General features: G+C 50.6%; 1 protein-coding gene and 1 pseudogene across 1 annotated transcript; both read right to left on the reverse strand.

Moving 5' to 3' along the window:
* Positions 1-1,465: 1,465 nt before the first annotated feature.
* LOC138818814 (synaptonemal complex central element protein 1-like) lies at positions 1,466-9,161 on the reverse strand. Its single transcript, XM_070009958.1, has 12 exons — positions 9,045-9,161; positions 5,230-5,289; positions 4,800-4,871; positions 4,150-4,197; positions 3,850-3,904; positions 3,595-3,684; positions 3,335-3,398; positions 2,624-2,690; positions 2,425-2,548; positions 2,247-2,357; positions 2,043-2,131; positions 1,466-1,813 (listed from the first exon to the last, which is right to left on the reverse strand). Exons 1-12 carry the CDS (start codon positions 9,121-9,123, stop codon positions 1,803-1,805), a joined length of 870 nt encoding a protein of 289 aa, XP_069866059.1. The 5' UTR covers positions 9,124-9,161; the 3' UTR covers positions 1,466-1,802.
* A 6,394-nt stretch (positions 9,162-15,555) lies between these two features.
* On the reverse strand, positions 15,556-16,511 carry LOC138818656 (olfactory receptor 2B11-like; annotated as a pseudogene).
* Between the last annotated feature and the right edge of the window lie 3,162 nt (positions 16,512-19,673).

The following is a 19,673-nucleotide window of genomic DNA, read 5'->3' on the forward strand; positions in this document are numbered from 1 at the left end:
GGGGGGTGGTTAATTGGAGTTAAGAGTCTTACAGACTTTCCTGCCCAGGCTAGTTTTAAACCAAGATCCTCAGATCTTAGCCTCCTGAATAGCTAGGATTACAGTCATTAGCCACTGGCACTTGGCTCCAATATCTACTTTTGTTAATTCTCTGTATACTAATTTTATTAAGGTGTTCATTTTTCCTTATAACTTTCTTTTATACATTTAAGTTTTTCCAATTTACTAAGATTATTATTTTCTAATGAATTCTTATTTACTTATTTTTCGATTATATGTTTCAATATTGGCTTTAAAAATCATCCTAACAATTTTTTTTTGTGTTGCTGATGGTCAAACCTAGGACTTGCAAATGCTGGACAAATGCTCTACCACTAAGCAAAGTCACAGCCTCATACCTTTACTTTTACACCAATTCTATTGTGGTATATTCAACAAAAGTGCACTACATCTGAGCTGTGGTTCAAAATGGAAGAGTGCTCTTCATGAGCAAAAGAGCTCAGGGACAGAGCCTGGGCCCTGAGTTCAACCCCTATAACCAACTATAAAAAGGAAAAGGAAAAAGTATTATGGCTAGATACCAACAGCTCACCCTTTACTCCAAAATTTCCTCATAACCCATACAGATCTTCCTGTCTGCTACTTTTCATCCTTTAACTGATAAAATAACAGATACAAAACCTACCTTCCTTCCTTTCGTGTGGGTGTATGTATGCTGGTCCCTGGGCTTGAACTCAGGTCCTAACTTTTGTGCTCAAGGCTAGCACTCTGTCACTTGGACCACAGCTTTGTTTCAGGTTTTTTGTGTGGCTAGTTTAAGAGTCTCAGAGACATTCTTGCTTGGGTTGGCTTTGAACCACAATCCTCTGATCTCAGCCCCAGATGGGAGGGGATTGATTATAGGTGTGAGCCGTTGATATCTAGTCATAATATTTTTCCTTTTTTTTTTGTTGGTTGTAGGGCTTGAACTCAGGGCCTAGGCTCTGTCCCTGAGCTTTTTTGCTCATGGAGAGCATTATACCACTTTGAACCACAGCTCACTTCTTGTTTTTGAGTGGTTATTTGGAGATAAGTGTCTGTCTCATTGGAGACTTTTCTGCCTGAGCTGGCCTTGAACTGTGATCCTTAGATCTCAGCCTCCTGAGTAGCTAGGATTACAGGTGTGAACCATTGGCTCCCATCACATTACTTTTTTTTTTCTCTCTCTCTTTTTTTTTTTTTATTTTTTGGTCCGGTCTTGGGGCCTGAACTCTGGGCCTGGGCTCTGTCCCTAAGCTCTTCAGCTCAAGGCCAGCGCTCTACCACTTGAGCCACAGCGCCACTTCTGTCTTTTTTCTTTTTGCTTATGTGGTGCTGAGGAATTGAACCCAGGTCCTCAGGCATGCAAGGCAAGCACTCTACCACTGAGCCACCTTCCCAGCCCATACATTACTTTTTCTTAATGAGAGTAGCTATATAGTATGCAACTCGCTGGCCTTGAATTCTAGATTTAGCTTCATTTTTTTGTGAGAATTTGAGTAATCTAGGTCTACATGAAGGAATTACATTATCACAGGGAGGGCTTCTCAGCCTTTGGAGAAGGCCCACATTTGTATCCCTCTGCCTGGGCCCCGTCACTCCCACCCATCTACCTAGCCCAGACTCAGCAGAGATAGCTGTACCAAAATTTATCTTTTATTTCATGTATCCCCATGAGATAAGATTGGTGTGGGACATGTCTTCATGGTATCACGGTTTGGGAGGGTATCAGGCCCTGCTTGATGAGTGGCTCCTGGTCTTTTTCCTCACAGACTTCTAGAGACTTAGGACTGGCCTGTGGGAGGAGGTCAGGGTGCAGGGTGAGTTTTCTTACACTCATGCCCAAAGCTAACCCTTCCCACCTTTCTCTGACCTGTGTCCAGTCCCCATCCTTAGCTGTGTCCCCTGCTGGAATGCTCTTGCTCAAGATCATCCTCTTAGAACCCTCAGTACCTTCCCGCTTCCCTTCCCTAGCCTCCCTCAGGAACTATCTCTGCTCCTGGCCACCTAATGCCAGGACTCACCTACTTCCTTTTGCGAGGTGGCCCCTTCTTTCATGCTCTGGGATTGAGCAAGGATCTGAGGTCCATGCTTTTCCAAGTCCTCTTTCAGCCTAGTTAGGAAGTTGTTTCAAGAGGAACAGAATGATGTAAGAGAGGGGTGTGAGGAGAAGACAGCCCTCATCCTCCTTCCTGGGTTGGGGACGGTCAGAAGGGCTCCCTGCCCACCTCCACCGCTTCTGCTGCAGATGCTGGCACCTCTGCCACAGCTGCTGGTGTTGCTGGGCTGCAGCCCCCAGGAGCTCCTCAGCTTTCTGGTTCTCCTCCTTAAACAGTTCCCTGAGGGTAGGGTGGGGTTAGCATCAGCCACTCCCTCCTCTGGCCCCCGCCTTCCCTTGCGTCTTACACCACTGCTGCCACTTCCTGGCTTCGGAGGAAGAACCCCTCACTGAGGGTGGAGGGCCCCTCGGGACCACACAGGGAGAGCAGCCCTTGCTTCACGTCCTCCAGCTTCACCTCAACCAGCTTCTCTGCAGAAGGAAGGGGAGGTGAACACTGAGGGCAGGCAATGGCAGGGCTGGGTCGCCTTCCTGCCCTGGCCTTACCTTCCTTCAGCAGTTGCTCCTTGTTGCTGTCCAGGGCACAGATCTCCCTTGCTGGCTGCTCCGGATTCTGAGGAGGACAAAACCAAGGTCTGGCTACATCTCCTATCTCCCCCATATCTCAGAGAAGCTTGCCTGGACCTGGTCATTTGACCCCTCATATCTCATTTCCTAGTACCCTGGCTCCTCTCTGCACACCAGCCAAAGCCCAGCTTTTAGGGTCTTTTCTACTGGCCATTCCTATTCCCTGCCTGTTCCTGCCCCCTACCCCCCGCCCCGCCACGGACCTCTCGTGAGAAATAGCTGCTGTGGCAAGTATTTAGTCACAGAAGAGTCTAAAGCTCCTACAACTCTGGCTGTTGCCCCAGCATGGCACTGTAGCTTCCGTCTCCCTCCCCTCCCTGTGATGGCCTACTCACTAACCCTCTTCCCCACGGACATTGCTTCCCAAGGCAAACACTGGTCATCTGTTCCCTGCTGTCTCCCCTGTGCCTATGACGGTCCCATCATATCCAGGAGTGTTCTGGATAGGTGCTATCAGGGCTCCTCCTGACCACTGAATGGACACACAGGGCAGCAGGAGTAAAGGTGTTCAGACCAGCAATGTGGACACCAAACAGAGGAATGGATTTGGGGTGATAGTGGTGATAGGTGACTAAGGCTTGCAAATGGGCAATATGTGGGAGTTAGGAGGCATGAAGCTGAATGACTCACATGGAATTCCCAGGGGTCCTTGTGTTGGCCCATCAGAGTCTCCAGCTGCTGCTCAAAGTCCAACCTGGAGGCCAACCACACAGGCATGAGGCTATGAGCCGGCAGCCTGGCCTGGGCCGGGCATCGTAGGGACCTTACTCATACTCTTCTCCATGAGGAGCACCTTCACCCCCTTGGCCCTCCAGGGCTCAGTTAGACTAGCTCCTCTCACACATCCTCAATATGATCTGATGCCCCCAGCCTCATGTACTGGAGTTTACCTCAGCTGCCTCTGTTTATTCTTCTCTTCCTCAATCTGGGAGTTCAGAGAAGAAATCCTCTCCTGGCACTCTTGCAACAGGGTGTGCTTCCTGGAAAGAAAGGCAATCCTCAGCCATTCTCTGACTCTCCTGGAACGGAGCTAGTAGTTTCCCCTCTGTTTAGATCCATATCTGTAACATGGTGGGAGGGGGGTTAGGATGACCTACTCCTGTGTTGTGAAGATTTGGGAGATCAATAGGGTCATAGTCTCTTACCTCTGGGCCTCATTTTCCTTTTCTTGGCAATGCAGTTGATGGATTCTCGGGGTTTCTATAGAGAGCAATAGGGTCCTGTAAGTGCCTGACAAGGCATCCACTCTGAGAAGACAGAACAGGTTCAGATTCTGTCAGACTGTGGATATCTTTCTGGGCTTTGACATTTCCCAGTCTGGTGTAAGCCATGGAGCCATGGAGGGATGCAACCTCAGGAGGTTTCAAGGCCTTTCTCAACTACAGAAACAAGGGCTTTCTGCAGGATCAATTGCAACAGTCTGAAGATGGAGGAGCTCAAAATACCTTGCTTTTTCCTGAAGATCTCCTTTAGTCGTACTTTCTCTTCATGTACTGAAAAACATAATGAATATTTACTTATCAGAGATCACCTAGACACTGTCAGGGATAGTCACAGGAGACTAGGTACATCCCTGACTCTAAACCAAACGTGGACCCCTCTAGGTGAGCCTCCTCACCTTGATACTCATACTCCCTTGTAATCACAAACAACCTTTACATTTGTAACATGTGTGCAAGGGTCCTGTGTGATGCCCATTAGGGCTTGAAAACAATAGCCATCAGAAAGTGGTGTCTTTATGTAGGGTGACTGGGAAGGCATTGGTGGTGTCTATATGTAGGATGATTGGAGGAGGCCTTTGGTGGTGTCTTTATGTAGGGTGACTGGGGAAGGCATCTATGAGAAGGGGATATCTCAGCTCAGCGACAAATAGTGTTCTGAGAAAAGAGGAATGAGTTATTTAAGAGAAAAGGAGCATGAGTGTATTCGGAGGGCATTTCCAGACCCCCACCACTAGAAGATCCAGGGATGGGGAGAACAGGAGGCTAGAGAGATGGCAGGCCCCTTGACCGTGAAGATGCTCAGTGTCTGGAATATTGGGTCAGGAAAAGCTGGAGACACTGTGGGGACCTCTAGTGGGCCGCAGCCAACTTACACGCGTCCAGTTCCTTCTGCAGCGCGTCCCAGACAGTTCTTGGCTCTCCCAGCTCTTCACCGGCTTTCCTTTCTGCTTATCAAAGAGTAGAACAGACATTGTGTGAGTGAAGTCTCTAGCTGCATTACTATCTTTCAAAACTGCGATTTCACATTTTTTTTCAAGCAAACCTGGAGTTTCTCAGAGTCCCAGGATCTTCCTGTTGGGTCCAAGTGGTATCAAGGCCAGGCTCATGACATAAAACTATAGTGGCACTTTCATGCAGAAGGGCAGCCCTGCACTTATACTGTGCATATTTTGTGGCCTGCTATTACTATTCTGTAATTTTGAGGATATTTTTGACCAAGGGCTCCTGTATTTTCACTTTGCATTGGACCTAAAGCAAAGCACACAAGTGATCCTAAATAGCAGCCAAGGTCTCTGAGCTCACCTTGCTGAACTTCATTAACTCGGTTAATCAGGACCTCAATCCGTGGCACCAGAGTTCCCACTGCAGAGAGGAAGAGAGGTTGAAACGGCAACACAACAGTCTGTATCTCTGCAGCTATCACTCCACACAAATCCACTGAGCATCTCCTGTATACAGGGGCTACATCATGGGCTCACACTAGGGACTAATGAGTCAAGCGGTGGTAACTTCATTCAAGAGAAATAAAGTGGGGCAAAGTTTCGAGAGTGAAGGAGTAGGACCTGATTCTTGGGTATGGAAAAGTGTCTTGTAGGTCTCCTCTCAAGTGAGTACTGCAGGCTCTGCAGCTCTCTGGGTGAAAGTGGGGCAGTCAGTACAGAGGCCTGCCCTGGTGTGGGGTCTAAGGGTACTGTGCAAGCCAAGTGGGGTGGCCAGCAGGAGGCTTGGGACAGGATTTGGGGAAAATATCTTTTCTTCTGTTTGCTTATATTTTTTGTAATTTTGAATCACCACTATTTTTGGCTAAAAGAATTAAAATGTAAAAGAAAGTGAAAGTTGAGGGAATAGGTTCCTGAGTTTCTGACTTGTGGGGGCTGGAATGGAATCTACACCTGCCTAACCCAAAACTTCAGCAAGCCGCAAACACAGAGGAAACCCAAGACCCTTCTGCAACTTTTTCACCATTTTGGCCAAGTCTTCAATTTTCTGTGTGTGTCTTGCCCTGTGGAGCAAAACCAAGCATTTCAAAACCCAATAGGATGAAATGCCAGGGGAAGGATTCAACATCCCAGCTGGATCTGGGATGAGTTGAAGGCATTATTCTGGTTAGAGTAGCGCCTTTAATCTTTAATGTGTAAGAGATAAGTTTGGCCCCTTCCTGGCCAGCCTTTCCCTATGTTTTGCAATGACACCACAGATATGCCCTTCATAAAACTCAAAGCAATGGTAGGGGCTGTGGTCCAACTGGAATCAGCATTCACAAAGTTATGACGTATTCAAACAAGTTGCTTTCCTTTAAGCCTTCAACCCTAGCTGTAGGACACTAAGGCAGGAGGATGGAGAGGAGCAGGAAGAGCCAATGTGGTGAGACTCAGTCTCAAAAATACTAATTATTTGAGATGTAGCTCAGCAAAGCACAGACCTTGCCTAGCATGTTCAAGGCCCTAGGTTCCATCAACTAGCATGGAAAGAAAAAAGAGGGTATTAAAAAAATTGAAAATGAGTTGAAAGTCACTGTACTGGCAGGTGACATTATCAGTGAGGAAGCTCTACAAAGTTTACAAAAGTTCTAAAAAAACACAAGGGGCTGGGAAGGTGGCTCAGTGGTAGAGCGCTTGCCTTGCAAGCACGAGGCCCTGGGTTCAATTCCTCAGCACCACATAAGCAGAAAATCCAGAAGTGGCACTGTGGCTCATGGTAGATCACTCACCTTGAGTTGAAGAGCTGAGGGACAGCACCCAGCTCAGGGTTCAGGGCCCACAATTGACAAAATAAATAAATAAATAAATAATAAATAAGTAAATAATAAAAAACATAAGAACTAGCAACAATATGTAATCAATTGTAGTTAATACAAATAGCTTTCCTATGTATAACCAATGCTAACTATGAAGCCTCTATTTAAGGTATTTCATAGTAATATTCTCTAGTCACTACATGCACCTATTTTAACTCACTAATGAATTAATAGATGTAGGAAATTACTTACAATATTAACATTATGATAATGTAAAGACATTTTGAGCCACTTGATATAAGAAGACATTATCTCTGGGTGCCTGTAGCTCACACCTGTAATCCTAGCTACTCAGGAGATGGAGATCTGAGGATCGTGGTTCAAAGCCAGCCTGTGCAAGAAAGTCAATGAGACTCTTTTTTTTTTTTTTTTTGGTCCGGTCGTGGGGCCTGAACTCTGGGCCTAGGCGCTGTCCCTCAGCTCTTCAGCTCAAGGCTAGCACTCTACCACTTGAGCCACAGCGCCACTTACAGCTTTTTTCTTTTTGCTTATGTGGTGCTGAGGAATCGAACCCAGGGCTTCAGGCATGCAAGGCAAGCGCTCTACCACTGAGCCACCTTCCCAGCCCAGTCAATGAGACTCTTATCTCCAATTAACCAACAAAAGTCAGAAGTGGAGTGCAGCTCAAGTGGTGGAGTGCTGGCTTCAGCACAAAAGCTCAAAGACCAGGCAAAGTTCAAGCCCCAGGACGGGCGCGCGCGCACACACACACACACACACACACACACACACACACACACACACACACACACACACAAAGACACTATCAGCTATTAAAAACCTGCTGAAAATGATAATGATGTTTATTAAAGCTTATGATCTAAATTCTAAATTCAGGGGATATTCACGGATAAAACAACATAGTGAATGGCACATGAGGGTGTATTTACCAACATCAAAACAGAGACATCACATAAAGACAACTGTTTAACAAATAAATTTGAAGGGGAAAGGGAGGAAGAAAAGAAGGTACCCAAAGGAACAAGGTGCCTTAGAAATATAAGCAATCTCTGCAATTGTGTGGTGATGGAGAGAAAAAAAAAGTATAACTTCCCATCACAACAAAATTTGGAAACTGGCTAGATATTTGATGAAATAAAGGAATTACTGCTGCTACTACATCAAAGTGGTAATGGTATCACTTTTCTGAAGAGAACTTACCTTTAGAGACATATATGGAAATATTTATGGATAATTATGATGTCTGAACTGCTTTATAATGAAATAGGAGAGTAAATGGTAAAGAATAAAAAGATTTGTCAGTGGTCAAGAACTATGAAAACTGGACCACTATAGCTTGTTTTCTATTTTGCATATGCTTAAATATTTGGAAGGTCCCTGTCAATGGTGAGAAGGAAAATCATCTTCCTACAAAACAGAGAACAGAGGTGCTGCTAGCTGGCCATCCCTGCTGGGGCGTGCAAACTGAGGGACCTGCGTCGCTCCTGCTCGTGTCCTCTTTCTCCTTGCATGGCAGAAGCTGCGCCCTTTCCTCGGGGTTGGGTGAAGGTGGAAGGGGGGTCTTTTGCCCTGCAGGGCTCTGGTCTTGGTGCTTCTCTGGGGGAGGGGGCGATCTCCTTCCCTGCTGGACTCTGACCCTTGGTGACTCTCCAGAGTGGTCCCTCCTGACGGACTCATTGTCCCGGACACCTCCCTCCTGGAGGTCTCCTTCCCCGGGACGCGCTGTCCAGGACGCCCCCCCCCCCCCGACACCCCCCCCACGGTCTCCTTCCGGGACGCCCCCCCCCGACACCCCCCCCACGGTCTCCTTCCGGGACGCCCCCCCCCGACACCCCCCCCACGGTCTCCTTCCGGGACGCCCCCCCCCGACACCCCCGTCTCCTTCCGGGACGCCCCCCCCCCGACACCCCCCGTCTCCTTCCGGGACGCCCCCCCCCCGACACCCCCCCGTCTCCTTCCGGGACGCCCCCCCCCGACACCCCCGTCTCCTTCCGGGACGCCCCCCCCCCCCGACACCCCCCCGTCTCCTTCCGGGACGCCCCCCCCCCGACACCCCCCCCCACGGTCTCCTTCCGGGACCCCCCCCCCCGACACCCCCCCCACGGTCTCCTTCCGGGACGCCCCCCCCGACACCCCCCCCGTCTCCTTCCGGGACGCCCCCCCCCCCGACACCCCCCCCCCCGTCTCCTTCCGGGAGCGCACTGCCTCTGGTCTAGGGGACAAACGCAGACCAGCCCCGCACAGGGCGGCCAGGCCCCGCCGCCATGCGAGCCCCGTGCGCCCCGCGCCTCAGCGTGGCGGGGCCTCTGGGCCCCGGCAGCCCCATGCTCGTCCAGCCCGGGCCCAGCACGGCGGCTACCTCCGGGCCCCTCGGGCCCCTCGGGTGGGTCCGCAGCTCCCGTGAGCTCCCCGCTTGCCGGACTGGGCCTGGCCGCCATGTCCCCTCCAGGCGCGCGCGCACACGCGCTCGGCGGCGGTTGGCGCCGGCGGCCGGGTGAGGAGCTGCTGCGCAGGTGCGCGGCCCTGCCCGGGCGCCGTGGTCGGCGCTGCCGCGAGGCCTCGACCTCGGCTGGGCCGCGAGGCCTCGGCTGGGCCGCGGTGCGTGCGTCCGGAAAAGAGAAAAAGACCTGGAGTCCTGGACAGCGTCACGGTCTCAGCAGCCTCGGGGCCACGCCGCAGAAAGGTTAGCGCCGCAGCCAGCCCGGGAGCTCCGCCGAGTCGAAGACGGGAGAAGTCCCCCGGTGGCACCGTGGGGGCTGCTGGCAGGCCCCGAAGCCAGACTGCGGCTCTGAGAACCCAGCACTTCCAGCGGACGCAGCGAGCCGTGAGACGGCACTTGTGTTGTTAACGCTCTGGCGCACGCCCTGGTGCTGGGCCCACAGGCAAGCTTCCAGAGCTAGGTCTACAGTGTTTGAGGCTTAGGCCTTCAGCCTTGGCAACTCTGTGACGAAGGCCCACATCTTCTTTCTACCACCGCCACAGCCCTTGCCTCCATAGGCTCTCTGTAACTTTTCAGCTGGAGACTTCTAGAATTTTTCTTGCTGCCATCACTGTTGTTGGGGCAGCTGAAGCTGCTGTCACCTCTACTGTTGCTGCAGCTCTGCATCTGCTTCTGTCATCTTTTCACATTACTGGCACAGCCCCTTCCATGAATGATTAAAAGTAGAAAAAAAAGGGGGGGACTGGGAAGGTGGCTCAGTGGTAGAGTGCTTGCCTTGCATGCCTGAGGCCCTGGGTTCAATTCCTCAGCACCACATAAGCAAAAAGAAAAAAGCTGGAAGTGGCGCTGTGGCTCAAGTGGTAGAGCGCTAGCCTTGAGCTGAAGAGCTGAGGGACAGCACCCAGGCCCAGAGTTCAGGCCCCACGACCGGAACCCCCCCCTGCCCCCCCAAAAAGACCGGTAGATACAGAAGCCTTTTGTAGGGTGCCTAATGTTTCAACACCTGGTGGTTCAAAAAGCGAGCCCAATAGCCTGCTTACATGGACAGAAAGGGAAGTGTGGCTCCCTTTCTGGCCTGGATGGAAATGGCTGCATTTCCATAAGTGAAGAGGATCATTTCCAGATGATCCATCCTAACTCCAATCCCAACCTGAACCCAACCCTAACGTCTAACCACCCTAAACCTAATCCTAAACCCTAACTTTAATATCAACCTTAATCTTAAACTAATTCTAAGAATTAAAGTCATTTGAGATTTCACCATGAAAATTTATGCTTGTGTCTCTAGCTTTTTTAGGCAATAAAAATAAAAATATTCACATCTTTTCTATTGAAGGTTTCAGGTCTGCCACTTACACAATAGGGATGTTATTTGCCCGTGGAAGCATAGATTTTGTGCTCCATAACGGCTCTTTGATGAGTGGATGAGTGACTGGGTGAGAGGACGGGGCCCTCAAACGCCCTTGGGGTAACGCAGCATCTCCCTAGTGACGGCCTCCCTCCCACATGCCGTTATGGCCCCCAGGTGCTGGCAGCATCGGGGGATGGCACTGTGGCCACCGTTTCGGGTGTCCGCGCTCTGCCGCACTTTGGTGCAGCCCTGGAGGCCAGGGCAGGGTCAGGGGTTGGTCCGCCAAGCCCTTTCTTCCTCCCCCTGATGACAGCCTGGCTGCCCAGGCCAGATGCGGGTCCTGTCCTCACTTGTTTTCCCGGCCGCCCTTGGTAGCCAGGGCTTTCCAGAAGTGGAAACACGTCCCTTTGCCCAGTAGAAGATGGCTGGAATGAGAAGGCCCCGGCTAGCACGTCCTGTATCTTTGCTAGCAGATGTGCGGCCACTGCCAACACGGCCACGCCCCCAACGCGGCCACGCCCCAACATGGCCACGCCCCAACGCGGCCACGCCCCAACATGACCCCGCCCCCACGCGGCCACGCCCCAACATGACCCCGCCCCAACGCGGCCACGCCCCAACATGACCCCGCCCCAACGCGGCCACGCCCCAACACGGCCACGCCCCCACGCGGCCACGCCCCAACATGACCCCGCCCCCAACGCGGCCACGCCCCAACACGGCCACGCCCCCAACGCGGCCACGCCCCAACATGACCCCGCCCCCACGCGGCCACGCCCCAACATGACCCCGCCCCCACGCGGCCACGCCCCAACATGACCCCGCCCCAACGCGGCCACGCCCCAACATGACCCCGCCCCAACGCGGCCACGCCCCAACACGGCCACGCCCCCACGCGGCCACGCCCCAACATGACCCCGCCCCCAACGCGGCCACGCCCCAACACGGCCACGCCCCCAACGCGGCCACGCCCCAACATGACCCCGCCCCCAACGGGGCCACGCCCCAACATGACCCCGCCCCCAACGTGGCTACGCCCCAACATGACCCCGCCCCCAACGTGGCTACGCCCCCAGCGTGGCCGCCGCGGTTGCCATGGCCACGCCATGCTGCGGTGCTGGTCACGCTCCCGCCAGCGTGGCCACCTCCCCGGATCTTCAGGCCGCGGCCCCGGGTGGGGACCCGCCGTCTTCTCCACGACTGTCCCCACCCGCGGCCCCGTCCTGCAGGGAGATCCGCTGCGACACGGCCGCCGCTGGAGCCCAGGCCGGGAGCAGCCGCGCGGGGCCCAGCGGGCCGCGGGGTGAGCGCCACCGCCGACGCCGCGGGCCGGGCCTCACGGTGGCCGCCGGCCTCGTGGGCCGGTCTGAGGCTCGGCCTCGGCCTCCTCCCGCCTCAGCGGCCGCGGGGCCGGCGTCAGCCGCAGGTGTCCCCGGCCTCGGCCTCCTCCCGCCTCCCGCCGCCCCCTCTGGGCCAGGCCCCGGGGCTGCCTTGCCGGCCCAGGCCCGAGCCCACCCAGGCTACCAGTGCCAGAGGAGAGCTCAGGTCAGCTTTGTAAAGAATGCTTAGCTCTTGTTCCCCATCTGTGACCCTAGTCCCAAGGAAGCAGGGAAGGGTCCTGGTTAGCAGCGAGCAGGAGTCCCAGAGTGTGTAGGAACCGGTGTGCAAGAGGTCAGCGTCACACAGAGTGGAAAAGCAGAGTGTGTAGGAACCGGTGTGTAAGAGGTCAGCGTCACACAGAGTGGAAAAGCAGAGTGTGTAGGAACCGGTGTGTAAGAGGTCAGCGTCACACAGAGTGGAAAAGCAGTGTGTAGGAACCGGTGTGTAAGAGGTCAGCGTCACACAGAGTGGAAAAGCAGTGTGTGTAGGAACCGGTGTGTAAGAGGTCAGCGTCACACAGAGTGGAAAAGCAGAGTGTGCAAGAGGTCAGCGTCACACAGAGTGGAAAAGCAGAGTGCTGTAGAAGAGCTCACAGCAGTGCCCAGGCCTGATTTGAAGCCCCAGTATCAGCATAAAAAAAAATATGAAGTAAAACCAGAAACAGAACAAGTATGGCTGAAGAGGTCCTAAGTGCCTAAGTCTATTACCGCCAGAGGGTGTGAAATAAGGTACTGGAGAGGATCCACTGAAATGCTCCAGGGTATGTATTCATATACAAGATGTAACATGGAAGATAGGCGTCAAGGAGCTTTTTTCTTTGTTTTGCTTTCTTCCTTTTTTTCCTTTCTCTTTCTCTTTTTTCTCTCTTTTCCTCTTTTTACCTTTCTCCTTTTTTTATTGGTCAGAGATCAGTACTCAAACTCAGTATCTGAGGCTTGCTTTTGAGGTGGCTGGCAACCATCCAAGCCCTCTTTCCCTCAGTCTCATTGGCCTCATGAATCTTCACTTTCTTCCTGGGAGGCATGTGGTCCTGTTGCCTTCCAAGGATCCTTCAGCTGGACACATCCTGAGAGGTGAGGGCTAATTAGGGCTCCAGTCCAAAACGATTTCCTCACCTGGCTTTATTTACTCAGACACTTAATCCTACCTACACAGGAAGCTGAGTTGTGAGGATGGTAGTTTGAAGGCAGAATGTTGAAAACAGAAAAGAAGGTCATCCTGGTAAACTTAGAGAAAGAGTAGAATATCATCAGTGTAGGCTTGACTTGCAGCCCCTAGGTCCACTTGACTGCCCATCTGGCAGCTTGGCTTGGATATCTCCACTTTTCTCAAGTGCCAACCTGGCTGTGACCCAGCCTTTAGTCTCTCAGCATCCCACTCTTACTCTGAACCCCAGAAGGCTTGGCACAGCGACTGCCAGTGACACCTACAGAAGCTGGAGTAAGGGCGTCATTGAGGGAGCTGTGGGCCCTTGGGGCTGAGTGCTGATGGCGCTGACCTTGTCGTAGCTGCGGAGAGGACACCACTGCCGCCTGGGTGCTGGCTGTGAGGCGGCCATAGCTGATGGCTTGGGCCCCGTTCACTCCTTGCACCACGTCCGTATGTGGCCATGGTCTTTTGAGGGCACTGTGGGCCCTGGGGCCTGAGGGATGCTGCCATTGCCCTTGTTGCCACAGCTGCCAAGGGGACACTGCTGCTGAAAGGGCTCTGCCCATTAGGTGGTCATGTTTGATGACTCTGGGCCCCATTTCACTCCCTGCCACCCTGTGTGGCCATGCCCTTCGACCTCACCATGTGTGGCTCAGGCCTGGTAGGACCACGTGGTGGTAATGTGGGGCTGAGGGCTGCTTCCATACATCACCAGCTATCTCTATTAGCAGCTGCTACCCAAACATTGACATGGATACAGCCATTTCTAAAGTTTCCTAGGTTCTTGCTCTCTCCCCTATCCTCTGAGCCTGGCTGTGGGCATCCTGTGCATCCTCAGGTGCCTGGGGCCTAGGCCTGCACTGCCACAAGGGGTCTGTTGGGGCTGCAGGCTGATTGCATCACCAGTGCAGCCATAAAAACTGTCTTGAGGTCACTGCTGCCAGAGTGCTAGTTCCCAGGTATCTCTATCTGAAATCATACTTGCCCTGCTGTTTGTCCTCATTCTTCCGTAAGGCAAGGAGGGGGCATGGCTTGTGACCTCAGCCATGCCCTGTGCGGAGAGTAACAGTGACCGCCAGTGTTCCTTGAAGCTGGGCTGCCGGGGCACAGTCCTGAGGGCAGTCTTGTCTCAAATCCCGGTGTGCTCTGCTCTGGACTCCCTACTCCACCACGAGGCACGGAGCTTGTGAAACAATCGTCACCAATCAACCCTTGTGAGGACACTGAGGCCAGGGTACCTGTCCAAAGGCATCCTCGCCAGAAAAGTTGGGGAGCCTTTCCCTGTCCATGCTCTCCTTGAGGGTGAAGAACACCCCTCTGAACAGTGCCCTGTGGCTGGCCCTTGGCCCTGGGGGTTGCTTCCCTCACTGTGGTCAATGATGAAATCATTATCCACCTTTGTGATTTCTTTTGGCCCATGTTAGTTTACTGATTGTTTTTACTATTTGCTGAAATATGCCTTTGAATTTCTGCAGTATTTATGTTACTATTTCAGTCGTACTGTTTATTTCTAGAATTTTTATTTGGTTTTTATTTTGTCTCTTTTATTTCCGAGTTACTCATGTGTAAGTTCCCTTTTACTCAGTTTTATTTTTCACAATTTCTTTACTCTGCTGTCTACTGCAGTGCAGATATAGTAAATGGATCATTCTCAAACTATGCAATTTATAAATTAGCATGATATTATGGTTGTCCTTCTAAAACTTATTGGTGGCTGTTGTTATTCCCTTACTGTACCTAATTTCTTTGTTGAAATCTGTAATGGTATGTTTGAATAGGGGAGAACATAGGTAGATATGAACATAGGTAGATAGGTAGATAGAGTGAACCTTCTATAGGAGGAAACTTGAATTACAGGAGAAAAGTCATCTATAATCACAAAAGAGGAAATGAATTCACTTAGTCACAATATTTTGAAAACATTAAACAGGGGAGTTTAAATCCATGGAAAAATGTGTAAGACTGTCTTTCAGTTTCATATTACTCATGTAGGAGTAATTGAAAAGGAAGAAAGCTTATAGAGAGGCAAATTGAGGGAGGAGAGAAGAAAAAGGAAGAAGAAAAAGGAAGAAGAAAAAGGAACCAGGTGCTGGTGGTTTACGCCTGTCATCCCAGCTGCTTAGGAGGCTGAGATCTGCCTGGGCAGCAAAGTCCGTGAGACTCTTTTCTCCAATAAACCACCAGAAAACTGGAAGTGGCACTGTGTCTCAAGTGGTATAGCCCTAGCCTTGAGCTGAAGAGCTGAGGGACAGCGCCCAGGCCCAGAGTTCAAGCCCCTTGACAGACAAAAAAAAAAAAAAAAAAAAGCCAGAAAATTAGAAATGAAATAATTCAATTAACTGAGTGATTTAAATCTATAAACATATAGCCTATTAGAATTACATGTTCAAATTAGTGTAACTTGCAAATCACTGGCATTAACATGAGAGGTGAGATGTTTTGGGGATTTTCCAGGTTCTCAAATCTCTCAAAATGCTTGCTGCTTAGCTACTAATTCCGTAAGTATAAGATGCTCACTTGAATAGGTGGTGATAGCCTCATCTCAGATCTTCACCATCTGCAGAGCTTCCAGATCCTTGCCAGGAGCCTTCTGAGAGCTCCCTTCACATCCTTATTCCTCAGAGTGTAGATGAAGGGATTCAGGGTGGGGGTGATTATGGAATAGAAGAGAGAGATAAACTTGCCCTGCTCCTGGGAGTATCTGGAGGGAGGCTGCAGGTACATGTAGATGGCAGGTAGGTAGAAGAGAGAGACCACCACCAGGTGGGAAGAACAAGGCCCAAAGGCCTTGTGCCTTCCCGTGGAGGACTGGATCCTGAGCACAGCTCGGGCAATGACGCCATAGGAGAGAAGGATGAGAGCTAGGGGGACAAGCACAAAGAAGCCCACCAGCACCGCTAGTGTCGTATCATTCACGGTCGTGTCAGCACAGGACAACTTGATCATGGCTGGCACCTCACAAAAGAAGTTGTTTAGCACCTGCCGCCCACAGAAAGGCATTGTACAGTCAGAACCACTTGAACAAGAGAGTTGCCAAAGCCACTGAGCCAGGCCACAGCCACCAGCTGCTGGCAGAGAGAGCGGTGCATGATGATGGCATACCGGAGGGGCTCGCAGATGGCCACGTAGCGATCCAGGGCCATGGCGGCCAAGACAATGCATTCAGTGCACCCCAGCCAGTGGAAAATCGCATACTGCACTGTGCAGCCTCCGTAGCTGATGGTCTTCTCGGAGCTGCCCATGTTGAACAGCATCTGGGGTACCGTGGTGGTGGTATAGCAGAGGTCCAGGAAGGACAGGTGGCTGAGGAAGATGTACATGGGGCTGTGGAGTTGGGGATCCAGGCGGGACACCAGCATGATGGAAATGTTTCCCAACATTGCCAGAACGTAGGACACCAGGAGGACCACAAAGAGAGGCAGCTCCAGCCATGGTCGGTCAGAAACACCCAGAAGGATGAAGTCTGTCAGGGGACCCCCCGCGGTGCTGTGGTTGTCACTTCTCATGCCGAGGCATCTTCTGGTAGCGGTTAGGAGGCTCAAGCAAATAACTCGTGAGATAAATAGTGAAGCCTTTTTCTGGTGCCAGTGTCTTCTCTGTCTTCTTTCCAACCCTGCTTCTGATGCTGGATCGCAGGATCCCAGCGCTTGGGTCACCTGTGCTTGGAACAGCCAAGACGTCCCTTGTGACTCAGTGGGGAACGTGACTCAGGAAGGTTCCTGAAGAGCTGTGCCAGCTGGTCATGGCGTCTCGCCTGTGTCCACCGAGCCCAGGCTGGCCCTTTACAGAGGCAGGGTGGAACAGGCTGTGTATCCACATCCTGCTTCTCAGAGAGGCCTGGGGCAAAACCACAAGGGGGAAAGAGAAGAAAGAGGCTGGGTGTCAGGATGCTAGGGTTAGGGACTCCTCCCCACGGGAGTGAGGACTGACGAGGGGCCCTGCTCCATCCACATGAGGGCCTCTGACCAGTGTGGAGTGACCCTTCTCAGGAGGCCCAGGCCCAGCAACAGTCAGCAACTTTACTCAACGTGCACATGAAGCATCTGCCAAGTCAGAGTCTAGAACTTTCAGGACAGCCTGCTGCCTGCCCAGAATGGGAGAGCCAAATGCCCTCTGAGTCCTCAAGAGCCCACTCCTGCTGGGCCTGCAGGAGGACATGCTGGCCTCACAGCCTCCTCGTAGGCCGTCCAAGTTGAGATGTGGCAGACAGTCCCTTACCCACCCTTCTGAGCGCCCTCTTGGAGGGAGAAGGCAGGCCTACCGCAGCCAGCATTCATTCATTATCTGTTCCACGTGTCGATGTAGACCATTGCTGAGCCCACTGAGTAAACCACAGGACTCTTGCATTTTCAGTGATAAGCCACCTGGAATAGAGACCAAAGGAAGCAGTGATGGTGTTAAGCAGAAAGTGTTTTCAGAGATTTGAGAACCTCAAAAATCCTCTATCCCACCTCAGGTAATCATCGTGACAGATTTGCAAGTTAAGGTGATTCTGAACATGTAATTCTAATAGGACATTTTTTAAAATAGTTTTGTTACTCTTTATGGAATTATTGCATGTCTAATTTTCTGGCTCTTCTTTTTTCTTTTTCCTATTTTTTTCTTCTACGACTCCTGAAATTTGTCTTTTTTGTTTTGTTCTGTTTTGGTTTTTTTGGTCATGGTGCCTGAACTCTGGGCCTGAGCACTGTCCCTCAGCTCTTCAGCTCAAGGCTAGCGCTCTACCACTTGAGCCACAGCACCACCTCCGGCTTTTTGCTGCTTGTGTGGTACTGAGGAATCGAAGCCAGGGCCTCATGCATGCAAGGCAAGTACTCTACCGAGCCACCTTCCCAGCCCAAATTTGTCTCTTTTTCAATTATTCCTACAATTGTGTAATATGAAACTCAAACACAGTCTTACACATTTTCTCCATAGATTTAAACTCTCCCTAAGTTTAATGTTTTCAAAATATTGTAAAAAATAAATGGATTCTTTTCCTCTTCTGTGATCAGAGATAACTTTTTTCTCCTGTAATTCAAGCTTCCTGCTACAGAAGCTTTTCTTTCCATTGACTGGGGACTATTTAGTGTAAATGTACCTACCTATGTTCTCTGAACAAATATACCTATTTCACAACATAGATGAATCTGGATCTTATTTATATGTAAGAAGCCAATAGAAAAAATAACAAATATTGGGTGATTCTATTTCTCTGAAGTATAGAGACTAGTTGGAATCATATATAGTAAAATGATGATTAAAAATGAAATGATGGATGACAGTATTTAGGGTTAGGGATGAATGAACAGGGAGGTAATTTTACTAGGACTACTTAGACTGATAGATAGATTCTAGAGTTGAATGGTAGTGATGGAGAACAATACAGATACACAATACCACTGATCTGTACACTTAAATATTCTACACATAAACATGTTTTGCTCAATGTTATGTCCTGTATATTTTATTACAATAGCTGAGTGAAACTGCAAGGCTCTAAGTTAAGTCTCATTTGATGGCCTCTTCAACAAGAAAAGAGTTGCATAACTATGTAGCTACTTGAGCATTCTCAAACTAAAATCTGCTATTTGAGCCTCCTACATCCTTAATCCAACTGGATTGAGAAAATAAAACGACACTGGTTATGAATTCCCTTAATAATTTTCCTGGACGTGATGTGCTAGAGAAAAAGACTGTGTGATGCATTTATGTGACATGAGAGCAGTTTGGACCGGAAGATAAAAATGGTGGCAGGAGGGGGATTTTAAAGATAGGAAGGACATAGAAGACAGAGAGAACAAGGGGGAATAACATTGTAAAGTTATTAGAGTTGACTGAATGTATAGAGATTACCCGTTATGTTTGGGACATTCCAACACTAACTTTATCCTACTTCAAAGCAGAGCATAGGGTAGTATGACAGAGAATCACCCAATATTTAAGAATTCTATTAGGGAATCATCCTATCAATAGATTGGGAAACTTGTGCACATTGTCACAGTTATGGAAATAGAAAAGTTCTACTTATCTCTTTCCTTGGTAATATATGTATATGTATGTTTGTACTTACACATATATGTATACATATATATACACATATATTTATATGTGTGTAAAGCAGAAGGTCATGGAAAGAGAAAATCTTTCCCAACACATTTGTCCTTCTGGGCTTCTCAGAGCAGACATGGCTGCAGCTCCCCATCTTTGCAGTGCTCCTGGTCTCCCTCATCCTCACCCTCATTGGCAACAGCTCCACCATGCTTCTGTTCATGATGGAGCCCAGTCTCCAGTTGTCTTCCTAGACAACTTGTCCTACTGGACTCTGCATCACCTGCACTACTGTCAGCTGCTTCTGTCCAACCTCTAGGGCCCAGAGAAGTCCATTTCCTCCTGGGGATGCACCACCCAGCCTACCTCTTCCCTTGGACTGATCGATGTGAATGTGCACTGTTGGCAGTGATGGCCGTGATGGGCTTTGATCTATGTGGCAATCTGCCATCCTCTCAGATACAGTCTCATCATGCATCCCTGGGCATGTGTGTCTGGAGCTGTGTCCTCGCCAATTCCCTGCTACAGACTACATTCACCCCCAGCTTCCCCTCGGTGGGCATCACACCATGGACCACTTCTTCTGTGAGGTGTCTGCCCTAATACAGCTGACTTGTTAATTGTCTCTCCTCGACCTT

This window comes from Dipodomys merriami, unplaced genomic scaffold (assembly GCF_024711535.1).
Source record: "Dipodomys merriami isolate MVZ:Mamm:240054 unplaced genomic scaffold, mDipMer1.0.p SCAF_78, whole genome shotgun sequence".
NCBI lineage: Eukaryota > Metazoa > Chordata > Mammalia > Rodentia > Heteromyidae > Dipodomys > Dipodomys merriami.

What these genes read in the sequence shown, in the direction of transcription:
- LOC138818814 (XM_070009958.1), bottom strand. Translation starts at nt 9,123, where the DNA reads ATGGCGGCCAGGCCCAGTCCGGCAAGCGGGGAGCTCACGGGAGCTGCG. An exon ending in GGGGCCCGAGGGGCCCGGAG is followed by an intron (nt 5,290 to 9,044) that starts GTAGCCGCCGTG and finishes TCCTCTCTGCAG; the next exon opens with TGGGAACTCTGGTGCCACGG. An exon ending in AAGGAAAATGAGGCCCAGAG is followed by an intron (nt 3,685 to 3,849) that starts GTAAGAGACTAT and finishes CTTTCTTTCCAG; the next exon opens with GAAGCACACCCTGTTGCAAG.